Source organism: Xenopus laevis, chromosome 1L, assembly GCF_017654675.1.
Source record: "Xenopus laevis strain J_2021 chromosome 1L, Xenopus_laevis_v10.1, whole genome shotgun sequence".
Lineage (NCBI taxonomy): Eukaryota > Metazoa > Chordata > Amphibia > Anura > Pipidae > Xenopus > Xenopus laevis.
In genome coordinates, this window is record NC_054371.1 from 155,061,874 (window position 1) to 155,077,636 (window position 15,763).

Consider the following 15,763-nt stretch of genomic DNA (forward strand, 5'->3'; position numbering starts at 1 on the left):
ATATATTTTTAGGCATGAATGGATGTCATTAGTGTAACCAGCCTGTTGACCCTGGTGCAAAGTTCGGCCTCAATCTACTCACAAAACTAGAAAAAAAAAAAAAATAATATTAATAATATATATATATATATACACATATATACAGTGTTCTATATAATAACATAATAAAAAATATTTCTTGTAAAACACTAGGTTATTATCAGTTACTGAGGGGTTCCATGACCATATAAAAATATGAGGCAAAAGGCCAAGTGTTTTTATACAGGTCATGGAACTCCAACTTCTATTTTATTACTATTTGCAACAGGGGTTCTTTATTTATTATAATACACAAGTTTCAGTGAGTCATGTGACAGAAATTACATCACTAAGTTCTTATTTATTTATTTATTTTTTATACAGGTCATGAAACTGAAACTTCTATTGTCCTCATATTTTGCAACAGGGGTTCTTTATTTATTATAATACACAAGTTTCAGTGAGTCATGTGACAGAAATGACATCACTAAGCACCGTTTATAAGTATATCATTTACAGACATTTAGGGGGTTATTTATCAAAATACAATTTTACAATTTTTTAAAATAAAAAAGTCAGACCAAACTATAATCCACGATGTGACTTTATTTATTATTAAAAAAAGCACATTTAATCGGATCAGGGACAAATTTGATAAAATTAGGCGAAAACCCTTAGGTTATCACGGGTCGAATTTCAAGGGTTAAAAAACTCTCGAATTTGACCCTCGAAGTAAAATCCTTCGAATTCGAATATCGAATTTGAAGGATTTTAGCGCAAATACTTAGATTCGAACGATTTTAAGAGATCAATCGAAGGATTTTTATTCGATCAAAAAAAGCATAGAAAAGTGCTGGGGAAGGTCCCCATAGGCTATGAAGTAGAAGTATCTTTTAAAGAGACAGTACTTCGATTATCGAATGGTCGAATAGTCGAACGATTTCTACTTTGAATCATTCGATTCGATCGAATTTGACCAATTCTATGGTCGAAGTACCCAAAAAAATACTTCGAAATTCGAATCTTCACTCGAGCTTAGTAAATCTGCCCCTTATTTTTTTTTTCCATTTGGACTTTAATAAATAACGTACTCTCATCACTTGTTTATTTAATAAAATCCCATTGTATTAAACTGTAACTAGTTTTGGTTGTATTCTGTTGATCTGTTTATAGCTCTGTGTGTGTGCTTGCATGCACCCTTGTTTTCATTAGGGTTCTAAGAATCTCTTGCAAATAATTCACACACCACACCTAATAGGTTAAGCAAAACTTTATTGCCAATAAAGTTAGTAAGATAATCAAGAATTCATCATCATTTGAGTCAGCATCATCATCTGCACTAAGCGACTGGGAGATCCCGTTTCAGTCGGCAGAAGGTCTCAAGTGGGAATCAAGGGCCCTGGTTAGCAGATGTGTTTACTCCACAGGAGAGATCTCAGCCAACAAAATGGAGAGCCCCGGTTTTACATGCACTAGTAAACAATGATAGCCACTCCAAGATAGATCAGGCAGCACTCCGGATGGAAAAAAGAGTTTTTATTGTAACAAGTCGAGGACCGGCATTGCCTGACGGATTTCGGGAGATGACCCCCCTTAATCATAGGCTTACCAATCAGTCACTGCTGTTTCTTTAAATACATATTGTAACAGCGACCTCTACTGGACAACATATAAATTGACTTGAACTAAAATTCAAACTTCAAATTAAATATTATACAATATAAGTTGTCAATCCACAATGTTAAAAACATAAATACTTTATTCTGTGACTTTAAAAAAAAACATAAAAACCTGTGCCTATATCAAGGATAAAGCAGAGATTGAGTAAATTTATGGCCATAGTCTACGTCTATATCAATATTGTATAACATATAAAATACCATAAAGGTAAACAATGAGGTCATACATTAAACTTGGTTAACAACAGATTTTGCTTCCCATGCACTCATTGGGAGCTGGCCAGCTCAGAATCAGAAATTTTATCTTATCGGCTATAGTATTTGAAGCTTATATGAAAACTTCCAGAAGTCATAACTACATTAGGAACTAGCAGAAGTCATAAACACATGATGTAATTGAGTTCAACAGTTCTTTCCTACAAGACTGTTTTGTACAAAACTTTTTATCAAAGTATTACTCCAAGCCACCATTGTATATATAAAAAGGACAACAAAAACTTCTCTCATTACATTCCACCACTTGGCTCTGGTTAATACATTTGATAATAGGGGGCGGCATGCTGCAAAACCACACCCACATAGTTCGAAAACACTGGGGATGCTCTGGAGATTTTTTTAATTTCCCGTGCGCCAATCCCCATTGCTCCGGTCCAAGGGTGATGTACGCCAGTGGGCCTAGTGGTGCTCGCTATGTAAATCTGGCCCTGTTCGGGTTATGTAGCCGGACCAGGTTTTCTTGTGTTCAGGCGGGCTAATTAAACAGTTTTTCCCGGTCTGTGTGGGGTTTAGTATATGGGAAGGACAGAGACTTTTAGGACTTTATACTTGCAATTCTGTATATACTGGATATATTTTCTTTTACATCAATCTGTGTGTTAAAACAGGACTGCTATGTTGATGCAAGTGTGTTGAAGCTCTTTATTTTATTGATAATAAAAGCCAGCCAAGCTGCACTGAACCTTTCAAAAGTGGAATTAGACTCAATTTGTGTGATAAAGCAGCTGCTAAAAGCCTGAATTTAAAAATACTCCAGCTAAAACCTGTTGAGGTCATATAGAAGTCAATGGCAGAGATCCGTTTAACCAATTGAGGATATTTTTTGCCTTCATGATTTTCTACGGTGGTTTGCGCATGAAAACTTGATAAATTCGAGGTATTCGAGTCTTTTCCCCCGATTGCATTAAATTGATTTTTTTACATTCAGTTTTTTTCATAAACAACTAAACTTTCTAGTAGTGAGTTTATTTGAAATAGAAAAAACCTGATATACTCGACTTTTGATAAATAACCCCATAAAGTAGAGATTACTAAGCATGAACTAAGCAAAACCAATGAGTCAGTGAACTACTGTAGGTGTTTGTTCAGCATTAGTGCAGGACACCAAAAAGCCCAACCAGATAAATTCGAGGTTTAGTAAATAAACCTCTAAATTTAGTAGTTACAATTTACTTGGTGCAAATCAGCTATAGCTGTTGACACAAACTGTTGTGGGACAACATAATTATTGCAAGGTACAGATTGGTGGTAATTTGAGGGTTGACTAGTGTCAATGCATGTCCTTGCAGAAGGGTATATATAGTTTGCACTGCCTCCAGTCCAGCATGACTGATGTGACTGCAGAGGAGCCTTTAGCTATGGCAGAACTTTCACTTTAAAGTATTAGCCATGAAAGCAGACCCCAACGGGAGATATATGTTTGCTAAAGGCACTTTGGACACGCAAATGATTACTTTTGCAGCCCTCTATCTGCCGAACAAAAACCAAGACACAGAATTCATCCACATCTTAGAGGCCCTACAAGGCTTTTCAGAGGTCATGTTAGTACTAGGTGGAGACTTCAACATTCCCGCAGAACCCCACCTCGATCGCTTGGTAGGTAGGACCAGTACACCAAAAAAAGTCTTGCGGGAAATCACACAATCGCTTCACCAATGGCAGGTGCTAGATGTCTGGAGGCTACTCAAAAAACAAGAAAGGGATTACTCGTTTTACTCTGCACGGCATGATAGATTTACCATAATTGACTATATCTTTATCTAGCAGTATCACCTTGACACAATTATGAAAGCGGACATTCACATACGCTCCTGTGCCGACCATGCTCCCATTACACTTGACCTGGCACTTGGGAACAACCCAGACAGGCAAAACTGCTGGAGACTAAATTAATCTTTACTGAAAGACACCGCCATCCTTAAAGAAGTTAAACAATCCATGACAAATTACTTTAAAGAGAATGATAATAAAGAGGTCAATCCGGTCACATTATGGGAGGCACACAAGTGCTATATGAGGGGGATCGTGATACAAATCGGCTCAAGAGTAAAGAAGGCTCGCATGGCTCAATATAACATATTGTTAGATCAAATCAGACAAACAGAGATGCTATGCAAACACAACCCTTTGACCAAATTTAACAGACATGCAAGCCATATATGTAAAGAGGGTGATTACCAGAATGAGACACTGCTATTACGAACATGGGGACAAGTGCGGCAAATTATTGGCAAGTCTCTTGCGGTCACAGGTCACAAAGAATCACATATATTGCATCAAACCTAAAAATGGCGAGAAGCTACTGCGTACCCCACAGATTGCCAAAGAGTTAGACAAATTTTATAAGGTACTTTACCAACTCGAGAATACCATCCATCGATGCCACTCACAAGGAAGAGATCATAATCAAATTTCTAGACTCTATACCCTTACCCAAAATTCCCATAGAGAATGCACAGACCTCAGAGGCCAACATTACAACAGAAGAATTCTTAAAAGCAATAGGGCATAAGCCCCGAGCCTGACGGCTTCCCAATCACATACTACAAAGACTATGCAGATATCTTGACCCCACATATAATGAAAGCATAATTAACTCTCTACAAAATCAAGCACAATTCACGAGACAATCCCTAGAAGCTCACATTTCTCTCCTCCTCAAGACCAATAAAAATCCAGAAGATCCCAGTAGTTACTGTCCCATCTCCTTGATTAACACGGATAGTAAACTTGAGAATGCAGACGATGCTGGGTACATTTATAGATCTTGACCAAGCCGGATTTGTTCCAGATAGGGAGGCTAGGGACAATACGAATAGGCTCATCAATATTCTACACCACTCTAAGATGAAACACATCCAACTTGGGCTGTTGTCAACAACAAATGCTGAAAAGGCGTTTGACAGGGTGAGTTAGCCATACATGTTCCGTTGCCTAACTAAATTTGGATTTGGATCTTGCATCTGCCAATGGGTAGAATCTCTATATAAAGTTCCAGTTGCAGGTGTCAAAGTAAACCGCATTCTCTCTGACTTCATAGACATCAAGAATGGCACCAGCCAAGGTTGCCCACTTTCTATACTGGAGCTGGAACCCCTACTCCTACATCCGGATATCTCAGGGATCCAAGTAAAACACAAGCATTTTAAAATTGCGGCATACACGGATGATCTACTTTTTTTGTGTCAAACCCTCTGATCTCCATAAACAACTTAAATGGCATCCTAGACGCATATAGCAAAGTGAGTAATTTTAAAATCAATTACAACAAATCTCTAGCTCTTAATATATCCATCCAAGCACATACGATACAAGGTCTCTCGCAAAACTTACCTTATTAAACTTATTACTTACCTAGGAATCCAAATCACAAAAGATTATGGATAGTGGGTCACAATCAACTCTTAGGGGCAAATTCAGTAAGTTTCGCTAGGGCGCTGCAAATTCATTAAAATCTGAAGTTGCGCTCAGGGAGGCCAAAGGTAGCGAATTTGCGCTAGTGTTAATTCGTCAATCAAATCGAAGTTGCGCTAGCGATGCCTAATTTGCATACGAGCCCAAGTTAAAGTACAATGGACGTATATGTAGCAGCAAATACATTACACTACACAAGCCTGGGAAAGCTTTATAAAATAAAAGAGTTGTTATTTTGCCCTATACATGTGCCTACTGTATAGTTTAGGTGCAATATGTTAGGAAATGTTAGGAGGGTACCCCAAAAAAATTTACGATCTTTTTGAGCCTATCGCCCTTCAAAAAGTAAAAGAGGCCAGCGTTTTTTGGGACTTTTTTTGAAGCAATCCTACTCTATTGCACTTCGCCTGGTCTGAGGTGGCGAAGGCTAGTCTGGTGCAAGAGGTAACGTTCAGTAAAATGCGCAAGTTAGTGAATTAGCTTAGTTACGTCCCTTCGCCATAGATCAACTTTCGCCTGGCGTAAGGGTGCGAAGTAGCGCTAGAGTAGGTCCAATTCACTAGCGAATTTATGCCAGCACCCGTATGACTTCACACTGGCAAATTTGCACTAGGGTTAGCTGTTTCACGCTTTAGTGAATTTGCCCCTTGGCCTTCTGGACCAAACAACCCATATCATGGCTCGGGAGAATTAATGTTCTGAAAATGAACGTGCTGCCACGGTTACTTTACTTATTGGGAATACCAACACACCTGCACATGCCCTGCTCTTTTGGGACACAGAAACTGATGAGGAGCCATCTGACTCCACATTAGAAAAACTTCTTCTAAATGCAGCCAAACTGCTTATCCCAAACAAATGGAAAACATCATTGACCCCATCTCTAACCGAATGGTTTAAAAAATAAACAAAATAGTGAAATTTGAGGAACTCTCAGCACGAACGGAGAAACAAAGAAAGTGCTACAGAGACACTTGGCTACGCTAGTTTTTATTCAAGGAGACAGACATATACAAACAAAACTTTGCCCTATGAAACACAGGAGACAGGCTAATGATCCCCTAGTGACACTTGATATACAACACATAGGCCAGTCCAACATAATAAGCAATTTAGAGTGAGGATATCACAAACTAACACTGAGAAGGCATCATTTATTGTAATCTAGTACAAAACTCTAATATAAATTGAATCCAGATGGCAGACATCCTATCTCATGTCGATCCATTTCTTCTTCTAATTTTCAGTGAATGTTTAAAAGAAGGCTATACTATTGTACATTTTTCAGGCTATAGTACCGCTTTATTTATAATTACCTGATTGACATGTGACAAACCCCTTTTGTTTTTTCTCCTTCCTCCTCCCCTTTTTCCTTTCTGTACCCCATTCATATTTACTGACAACAAAATGGTCAATAAAAACTTATTGTTGCGAAAAAATGCCCATAGATTCTAATGTATAGTTAAAAATGTTTCATGGTTTTGTGGTGTTTATACAAATGGCCTGTAGATGTCACGGTGCTCAAGACTTTCTATACTGTGCATACTTTCTATACAGCTTGTGGTGTTAGAGTTGCTTACTGTTGCGTAATGGCTGCATGAACCTGCTAATAAAGCACTTTTATACTCATACTCGGCTACCAAAACATAGGACATTGGCGATGAGATGTCTCTTCTACCTCTGCAGCAGCCTGCACCTTTTCTGCCAAACCCTGGTGAGCCTACCATACCTTTTACTGCTTGGATCGGTATGTTTGAAAATCACATTATTGCTGCTGACCAAGGAGATATTTTTGCTGCTAGAAAGCGTGCTTTACTTATTCACTGCGTATATTCAATACATTACCATTACCTGATGAGACTTATGAAACTGCACTTACTGCTATAAAGAACTTTTTTGTGCCAAGAGTAAATGTGGTTGCTGAAAGATATAAATTCCGCCAACGTGGACAACGTAATGGCGAATCCACGGAACAATTTATAGCAGCTTTGAGAGAGCTGGTTGTTACCTGTGAGTTTGGGAATCTAACAGATGAAATGCTAAGAGACCATATAGTGGAAAAAACAAACTCACCTCGCATTAGAGAGAGAGACTGCTCTTAGAACAGGATTTAACCCTTGAAAAGGCTATTACATTTGCTAGCCAAATTGAAACAGCAGCAGCGGAGGCTAAAACTCAGTCAGGGAACTGCTGGGAAAGTACAGATTGTGAATCCAGCACTGTGGCCTAATAATTCACAGTCACAGGCAAAATACAGTGATAAGGACAGGGATTCACCTACACTGTAAAACCGTGCAGCAAATACAAATAAAAAATACTGCTTTCGCTGTGGTTCAACACAACACACTGCAAATTGTCCTGCAAAATCTGTACAGTGCCACAAATGCAAAAAAGTAGGACATTTTGCTGTGATCTGCCGTAGTTCTGCTAAAGATGTTCATGAAGTCACTACTACAATTGTCACAGTATTAAGTGTGGATAAAGCTGGTACATTTATTCCAGATATAGTGAATAAAGTACCCCCTCTTGTAAAATATAAGGATATTATAAGTTACCGAGGAGTTTCATGACCATATAAAAACATGAGGCCAGTGTCGGACTGGGGCACCTGGGGCCCGCCAGAGAACCTGATCTGAAGGGCCCCTCCATTTACTCACGAAAGCCCACAAGGGAAAAAAATGCATACCAAAGTGAACATTTTTATTTGTATACTATTAAATAACATTAAGTTTCCATAATTATTAAATAACCTTATTACCCAAAAAGAACAAATTTGTTTTATAAGAAATATAATTAAAGCACTGCACATGCAGTATAAATGAGTATAAATCTTAGTCACCTAGAACACACGTGACTGATAGGAATGTGATAGGGCCTTCTGATAGTAAGCTCCATTGGGAAAGAGACTAGTAGGAATGTGATAGGGAGCTTACATTGTAAGCTCACTGAGACAGTAACTTATGTGAATAAGATAGGGACTTTAGATTGTAAGCTCAATGGGCAGGGACAGATCAAAATGTGATTACACGTTTTATAAACACCAGTACTCCATTAGCTTTATGAATTGCATTCCATTTAATCAACTGCAATTCATTAATTGATTAAAAATTCATGTTATATACTGCATTAATCAAGTAAAAAAATCATTGAGCATTTCATTTATTTTATCATTTTTATTTTAAGCCTTCCCACCCCAGTCCCAGTAAAACAATTCATATCTCAGCTTCAACCAGAGATAGACAGAAGACAGATGAAGCAACTACTGGAAAAGACTGGAGATGGTCAGATTGAGAAAAAAGTCCATGTGGGTTATGGCTTATGGGTGTAATTAAGGCCATTGGCCAACATAGTTCATAGTAAGACCATGCCCCCACCAACTCCCAGGGTGATTAAGGCCGACATACATAGTCCCAGTCCCCCCCCAACCCCCCCCCCTTAAATCATTTGCTCACCAGGCAGCACTGTAGTATAAATTTATATTCTTCAATTAAACTGGACTGGCAGAGGAGAGAAGAGGGAGAAGACTGCAATAGTCAGTTACTCATCATCAGGCCCCAACTTGCCCAGCGAAAGCAAATGTAGGCACACAGCCAGGATCCACCGCACCAGCAGACTACTGCTCCCTCTCTGACGCATGGCGCACCTCTCTCTTCCCTTACGCGAAGGACGCCGGCCAGACCGTGACATCGTCAACGGGCGCGCACCGTCGCACAGCGAAAACATGCGCACGTCCACGCAGCACAGCAGAGTCGAGGAGCAGAGCAGCCCTTACCGGTTTGGTACTAGCCAGGCAGCCCAGGTGGAGTAGCGGCAGCACTGTGGGGCCCATTAATGTGGATCCCTAACAAAAATAGTTTGGAGTGTGTTCGTGGGGGCCCACATGGACTGGGGCCCACCGGGATTTTTCCCGGTTGGCCAGTCCGACACTGCACGAGGCCGAGTGTTTTTATACAGGTCATGGAACTCCGAGGTAACTTCTAATATCCTCATATTTTGCAACTGGGGGTACTTTATTTATTATAATACACAAGTTTCAGTGAGTCATATGACAGAAATGACATCAGAACTCACCGTTTATAACTGATGACATCAGAACTCACCATTTATAAGGATATAATTTACAAGATATTCATGGCTTTTATGTATTTTAAGTTTATATGCACTGTTAATGTCAATACTGCTTCTGCTGACAAGGGGCACTCCATTAACCTGATGCTTGATAAAGGTTCAGCTGTTTCTATACTACAAAAGGATATTTTCTTGAAATACTTTGAAAAATATCCGCTTGTTGCACCTGCCCTGAGACTGGTCAGTTACTTAAAGGATTCAATCCCTGTGCTTGGTTGCTTGCCAGTGACTGTACAATTTGAATCAATTACTGCAAAATGTGACTTTTACATTGTGAATAAGGGTACTGCTATGCTTGGAAGGGATCTCTTTGCTGCATTAAACCTACAATTAGTTGATGGTCTCATTACAACAGCACCAGCGCCTGCCACAGCCAGTGTCTTAAATTTAACCACAAAGCAACACTTCACTGGGTTGTGCAAAGAACTTTGTACACAAAGTTAAGTTGAGACCAGATGTAAAACCAGTATGACAGAAATTGAGGCAATTGCCCTACTCTATAAGGGAGACTATCTCACAGGAACTAAAGAAACTGGTAGAGCAAGATGTGATTGAAAAATCAGAATCCTCCGAATGGGTTTCACCAATTGTTGAGGAAAACTGGAGGTATTCGATATGTGTTAATCTCCGTGAACATAATAAAGCAGTTGTTATGGATAATCATCCCTTGCCACGCATAGAGGAAATATTTTCAGAACTCAGACGAGCAAAATTCTTTTCTACTCTGGATCTTCAGAGTGCTTATCAAGTATTACTGCACGAGGAAAGCAGGAGAGATCTCACTGCATTTATCACCCATAATGCTTTGTTTCAGTTCAAGCGTGTACCTTATGGACTGGCTTCAGCACCGAGTTGTTTTCAAATACTGATGTCTTCCATACTCCATGGCATACCTGGTGTAGAATGCTACTTGAATGATATAATTGTCTACACTCCAACTATGGATCTTCATGACAAGTACCTAAAAAATGCTCTGAAATGCATTGATTCTGCAGGACTGAAACTGAACCTTTCCAAATGCCACTTCAGACAAACTCAGCAGTCATTTCTGGGTCATATAATTAAACAAGATGGATTACTGCCTGACCCTGACCATGTCAATGCTGTTACACAAGCACCTACTCCATCTGATTTCCAGACCTTACGAGCTTTCGTAGGTCTTACTTCATGGTATTCTAAGTTTATTCCCAACTATGCTTCAGTTGTGGAGCCACTTCTACGTGGAGCACTACTACTTGGAACTTCAAGCCTGATGTGGTCAGAGTCTGCTCAACATAGCTTTGAAATAGTAAAACAGCTAATTGTGAAAAGTCCAGCGCTAGCTTTATTTGATCCTGCACTACCCACTATGGTTACTACAGATGCTTCAGACTATGGCGTTGGTGCAGTTCTCGCTGCTTACAACAAAGGGACTAGGAAGAGCTGGAATGCGTATAGCTAGATGGTTAGCAAGGCTACTGAATTACTCAATTACAAAATGCAACACAAACCAGGTTTGAAAAATGTTACTGCTGATTGTTTGTCACGTTTACCTTTACCTGCAGCTTCTGATACACTGGATAAGCACATAGAAGTTGTAGCATTGACTGATTTACTATCATCTACAGTTACAGCTGCTGATTTTAAGCAAGCTCATCAAGGAATTTTACGTACAAAACAAAGACTACGAGAACTACAGTATACTGGTGGTCAGCAATGGATGCCAGTACCATTCCTTGATTCAGTATGGGAAAAACTTGCTATTGATATAGTCGGTCATTTTACAGATGCTCCTATAGACTGTAGATTTGCTATAACCTTGATAGACTATTACAGTAAATGGTCTGAAATTGCATTTGTTTCTCATATAACATCATATAACATCAGCTAGAGTAATAACATTTCTGTCTACAGTCTTCAGCAGAGAAGGAAATCCAAAGGACATGGATTGTCTCATTTGAGAGAGACGAATATTGTGCATAGGAAATCTTCAGTGTACCAGCAAATGGAGAAATCAAGCGATTCAACAGAAGTCTGAAAGAAGCACTACAGACAGCAAATCTTACCGGGAAATCTTGGAAAGTATTTACAACAGAGTTCCTACATAACTACAGAGCAACGTGCCATGCAACAACCCAATCATCTCCAGCTGAATTATTACTTGGCAGACAGATGCACACTAAGTTATATGTTACAGACAAAATACTGTGCCTACAAAATCATCTACTGCTGGCTTATACTGACAGAAAACATGGTGCCAGAAAAGTACACTTTCAGCCTGGATCTTTAGAATTAAGAAACCAGGAATACTGAAACAAGGACAATCTTAATTTACTACACCACTTGAAGTAAGACGCCAGTGAGGACCATACACATATGAACTGTCTGATGGACGCATATGGAAAGCCAGTCGTCTTGCTCGTGTTAGGAATGACTTTTTATGAAGGACATTTTCCTACTCCTGATGCCAACTGCAATAGGGCTGAAGAAAGTGAACCTATAAGGAGTACTGAGAGAATCAGAAAACTACCTGCATGGACCAATGACTTTGTGATGTGAAGAATGTATAATATTGTTTTAAAATGCATAATGTTTAATTGTTGCTATTTATTATAGTTGTCCAAATGCTTTCCTACTATTGGGGAAATATGTGGTGTTTTATACAAATGGCCTGTAGATGTCACTCTGCTCAAGACTTATACAGTGCATACCTTCTATAAAGCTTGTGGTTTTAGAGATGCTTACTGTTGTGTAATGCATGAACCTGCTAATAAAGCATTGTTATACTCTACTCATCCTTGCCTATCAAAACATAACAGGTTTGAAAAAGGTCACACAAAAACGTTCATTGACTTCAATATGTTAGGGCACAACTATTGGGGGGTGCTGGGCAGCTACCTCTTCTGCCTACCCCTAGACCGGACTCACCTGTCAGTCACCATGCATGCGCGTACGAGCGCGATGGGATAAGTGTGGGCGAGCTGGCCAGCTGGGTTGCCTAGGGCGCCTGGCCTGCCTCTGGTGGCCACATATGCCCCAACCTCTCTCCCATCCCATGTATCGCCTCCCTCCTTCTTTTCCTGCTCCTGGTCAAGAAAAGTTCTTTAACACATTTCTATTGTGTGCTTTTACAGAACTGACACTGTCATTTCATTGCTAGTGTTCCACTCAGCTAGCAACCAGGCAGTGGTATGAAGGACCGAATGTTGAATGAATCATGAATATGAAAGACCTAAACTAAAACTAGAAATAGATGACTTTGTTCCTCCTCCAGCTTATTGATCATGAATACAGTGCTGCTGAATGCTGGCAATGTGTGAAGGCTTGCTTCTGCTTTTTGCACTTTGCACCCCCTCTTCACCATTTGTAAATGAGACCTACCGGGTTAACCACTTTCTTTTTTGCTCAGTTTTTGACAGGTAAAATGATATTTAATTTTTATGCAATAAATTTGATTTTGTGATAAGAATAAAACATCTATACCCATGCATATTGATTTATTATGGATCTATACCCATGCATATTGATTAATTGTTATTCTTGTGAGGTTGTTTATTATTAAAATTGTGCACATGAAAAACAACCCAAAGCACTTTAATATAGTGTATAAGTATTTTATTTTCTCCATGTATCCAAACTTTTATTGAACGTTTATTCAGGAATGATTCTTTGCCTGAGGCAGCCTTTCTGCAATTGTGCTCTCTGCACTATTAGAGCTAAATTTATATCTTAAAAACTAGAATTTTGTCTCTTCATGTTACTAGGGGTTCCTTTTTGCTGTCACTGGTAACTTGCTGTAAACTGTACCTAGTTCTCACTTTGTACCATGGCAAGTGGCCCTGCTCTATTCACATGGAATACACAATGCTATTGGGGTGCAAAATGTTTAGCATACTTAATAACTAGTACAGGCCAGATTTTTTTCTCAGAATAACCTTCCTTATAGCTCCTTGAGCTTCTTTATTTCTGAAACTGTAAATTATAGGGTTCAACATAGGAATGATAATTCCATAGAGTACAGGGACTACCCTGTCTTGGTCTAGTGAATAGGTGGAAGTGGGACGGATGTATGTATATAAAATGGTTCCGAAGAAAAGTGTGACTACTGTAAGGTGGGAGGCACATGTAGAAAAGGCTTTAAGTCTACCCGATGATGTCTTAATTTTTATTATTGTTGTAACAATAAAGATATATGAAAGAAGGGTTATACAGAAAGACCCCAGAATAACGGAACCTCCTGCAAAATACACAACCAGTTCATTTGATCTTGTGTCTGCACAGGAAAGGGAGAGAAGTGGAGGAATATCACAAAAGAAATGGTTGATAGCTTTAGACTTGCAGAATGGTAAACTAAATGTAAACACTGTGTGAGCCAGTGAGTTTAGTAGTCCAATAATCCAGCAAATCACTGTTAGCGCCATGCACACTCTCCAACTCATTACTTCTTTGTAACGCAAGGGCATACAAATGGCCACATAGCGATCCCCTGCCATAGCAGCAAGAAGAACACACTCAATTCCTCCAAAGGCTATAAAGAAATATAACTGAGCCACACATCCAGTGAAGGAGATCCTTTTCACCTCAGAAATAAAATCCAGCAGGAGTTTCGGTACAGTGGAGGAGGTAAAGCTTATATCTATCATAGAGAGGCTACGAAGAAAGAAATACATAGGAGACTGAAGGGTGGAGGAAAAAGTGATTGTGATGATCATTAAAGAGTTTCCTAGCAAAGTCACAATATATACCACCAAGAAGAACACAAAGAGGATGAGCTCAGTCATTGGGTCATTTGTCAGTCCCAGCAGTGTGAATTCTGTGACCCAACTTGTATGATTTCTATTGTCCATGTATCGTAGTGGCACAGCCTGCAAACAAGAATTTTGTGTCAGATGGAATATTCACATACTGTTCTATGGGGTTTTATCTTAGTGCTGTCCTGCTATCAGTCTTACAATAATTGTATATAAGAAGTTGTCTGAGCATTAACAATGCAATTTTAGAAGAGAAGAAAAATAATTAATTATACCACAACACCAAGGTGTTTTTGGTAATTTTGAAAATTATTTTTTTGGCTCCCTGAAGTTTTGACCATGTGCAACCTACCTTACCTACCCAATGTTTTACCCTGGAAAAGGGATGATTTTATTAATATTTTTTCTTTGAAATTAAACACATTCTTCTTGATTCCAGTGAAAAACAAAAGGCATTCCTTCTTTGGCCAGGTGCCTTATATTTTGCAGACTGTGACTGTAGATCATGTCTCAGATCATGCTGTTTAGAGTGCTTCATTTTTTGTCATTGTCTCCCACCATATGTCAACAAATGTTACTGTTTAAATAATTAAATATTGTTGCTATTCTTTTTTGAAAAAGACTCTTGGATTTACCACAGTGCCCACTAAACCTTAAAATGGCACCTGTTGGGCTAATAGAGCCCGCAGTCAGGTTGGGGTAACAATAGTTTTTCAAAAATAAAAAAAACAACTCCCCCTGCTAGCGCTAGGACACTTACACCGGGAGGGAGCTCTCGGTGCAAGTAGCCATGTTGTGCAGAGCACGTGCACACGGTGAGCGTCTGGTGTCACTCACATGCTCATAATAAGCAAGTTGCGGCATTTGCTCATTATGTGCATGTGTTGTGTGCCCCAACATGGCCACTCAAACCAGGAGCTCTGTGCGGGTGTCCTAGCACTTGTAGGGCAGTTTAAAAAAACTACTGTTACCCTCAAGAAGTTAAGAATGAGTAAAGGGAGTCCTCGAGTTACATACATCCGACTTACATACAACTCATACTTACAAACAGAGGCTATTACAGTACTGTACTGTGGTTTGCTTGGCCTTTATTAGCATTTAACTTTAATAAACCACCTGCTCCAATCCCCCCCTGACAAGCATGTCTACTGAAGAGCACAGAATGGTAAAAAATACATATGCACAGAAAGGTAAAAATAAATACTATGTTATACATATGCACAGAAAGGTAAAAATAAATACTATGTTAAGACAAACATCTGTCTTGTTGCATTTAATAAGTAAATGTATATGTTTCAAGTTACATACAAATTAAACTCAAGAACAAATCTACAGACCCTACCTCATACGTAACCCGGAGACTGCCTGTATTTCCCCATCAAGTACGTTAACATATTGTAATAGAGGCCACATACTTGGTTATATGGCTCAAACTGTGTTTTAATCTATGTGATGTTTCAGCATTCTTCACAGCTCCTTTCTGCTGTGGAGAATAAACTCCTTCATTGGGTGCAGTAG

At 39.2% G+C, this 15,763-nt stretch overlaps 1 protein-coding gene across 1 annotated transcript; it reads right to left on the reverse strand.

Moving 5' to 3' along the window:
- Positions 1-13,108: 13,108 nt before the first annotated feature.
- On the reverse strand, positions 13,109-14,341 carry LOC108715177 (olfactory receptor 1019). The gene has a single exon (XM_018260087.2). The coding sequence runs from the start codon at positions 14,339-14,341 to the stop codon at positions 13,397-13,399; it is 945 nt and encodes a 314-aa protein (XP_018115576.1). The 3' UTR covers positions 13,109-13,396.
- Between the last annotated feature and the right edge of the window lie 1,422 nt (positions 14,342-15,763).

Coding starts and splice junctions, on each gene's coding strand:
- LOC108715177 (XM_018260087.2), bottom strand. CDS start 14,341: ATGGACAATAGAAATCATACAAGTTGGGTCACAGAATTCACACTGCTG.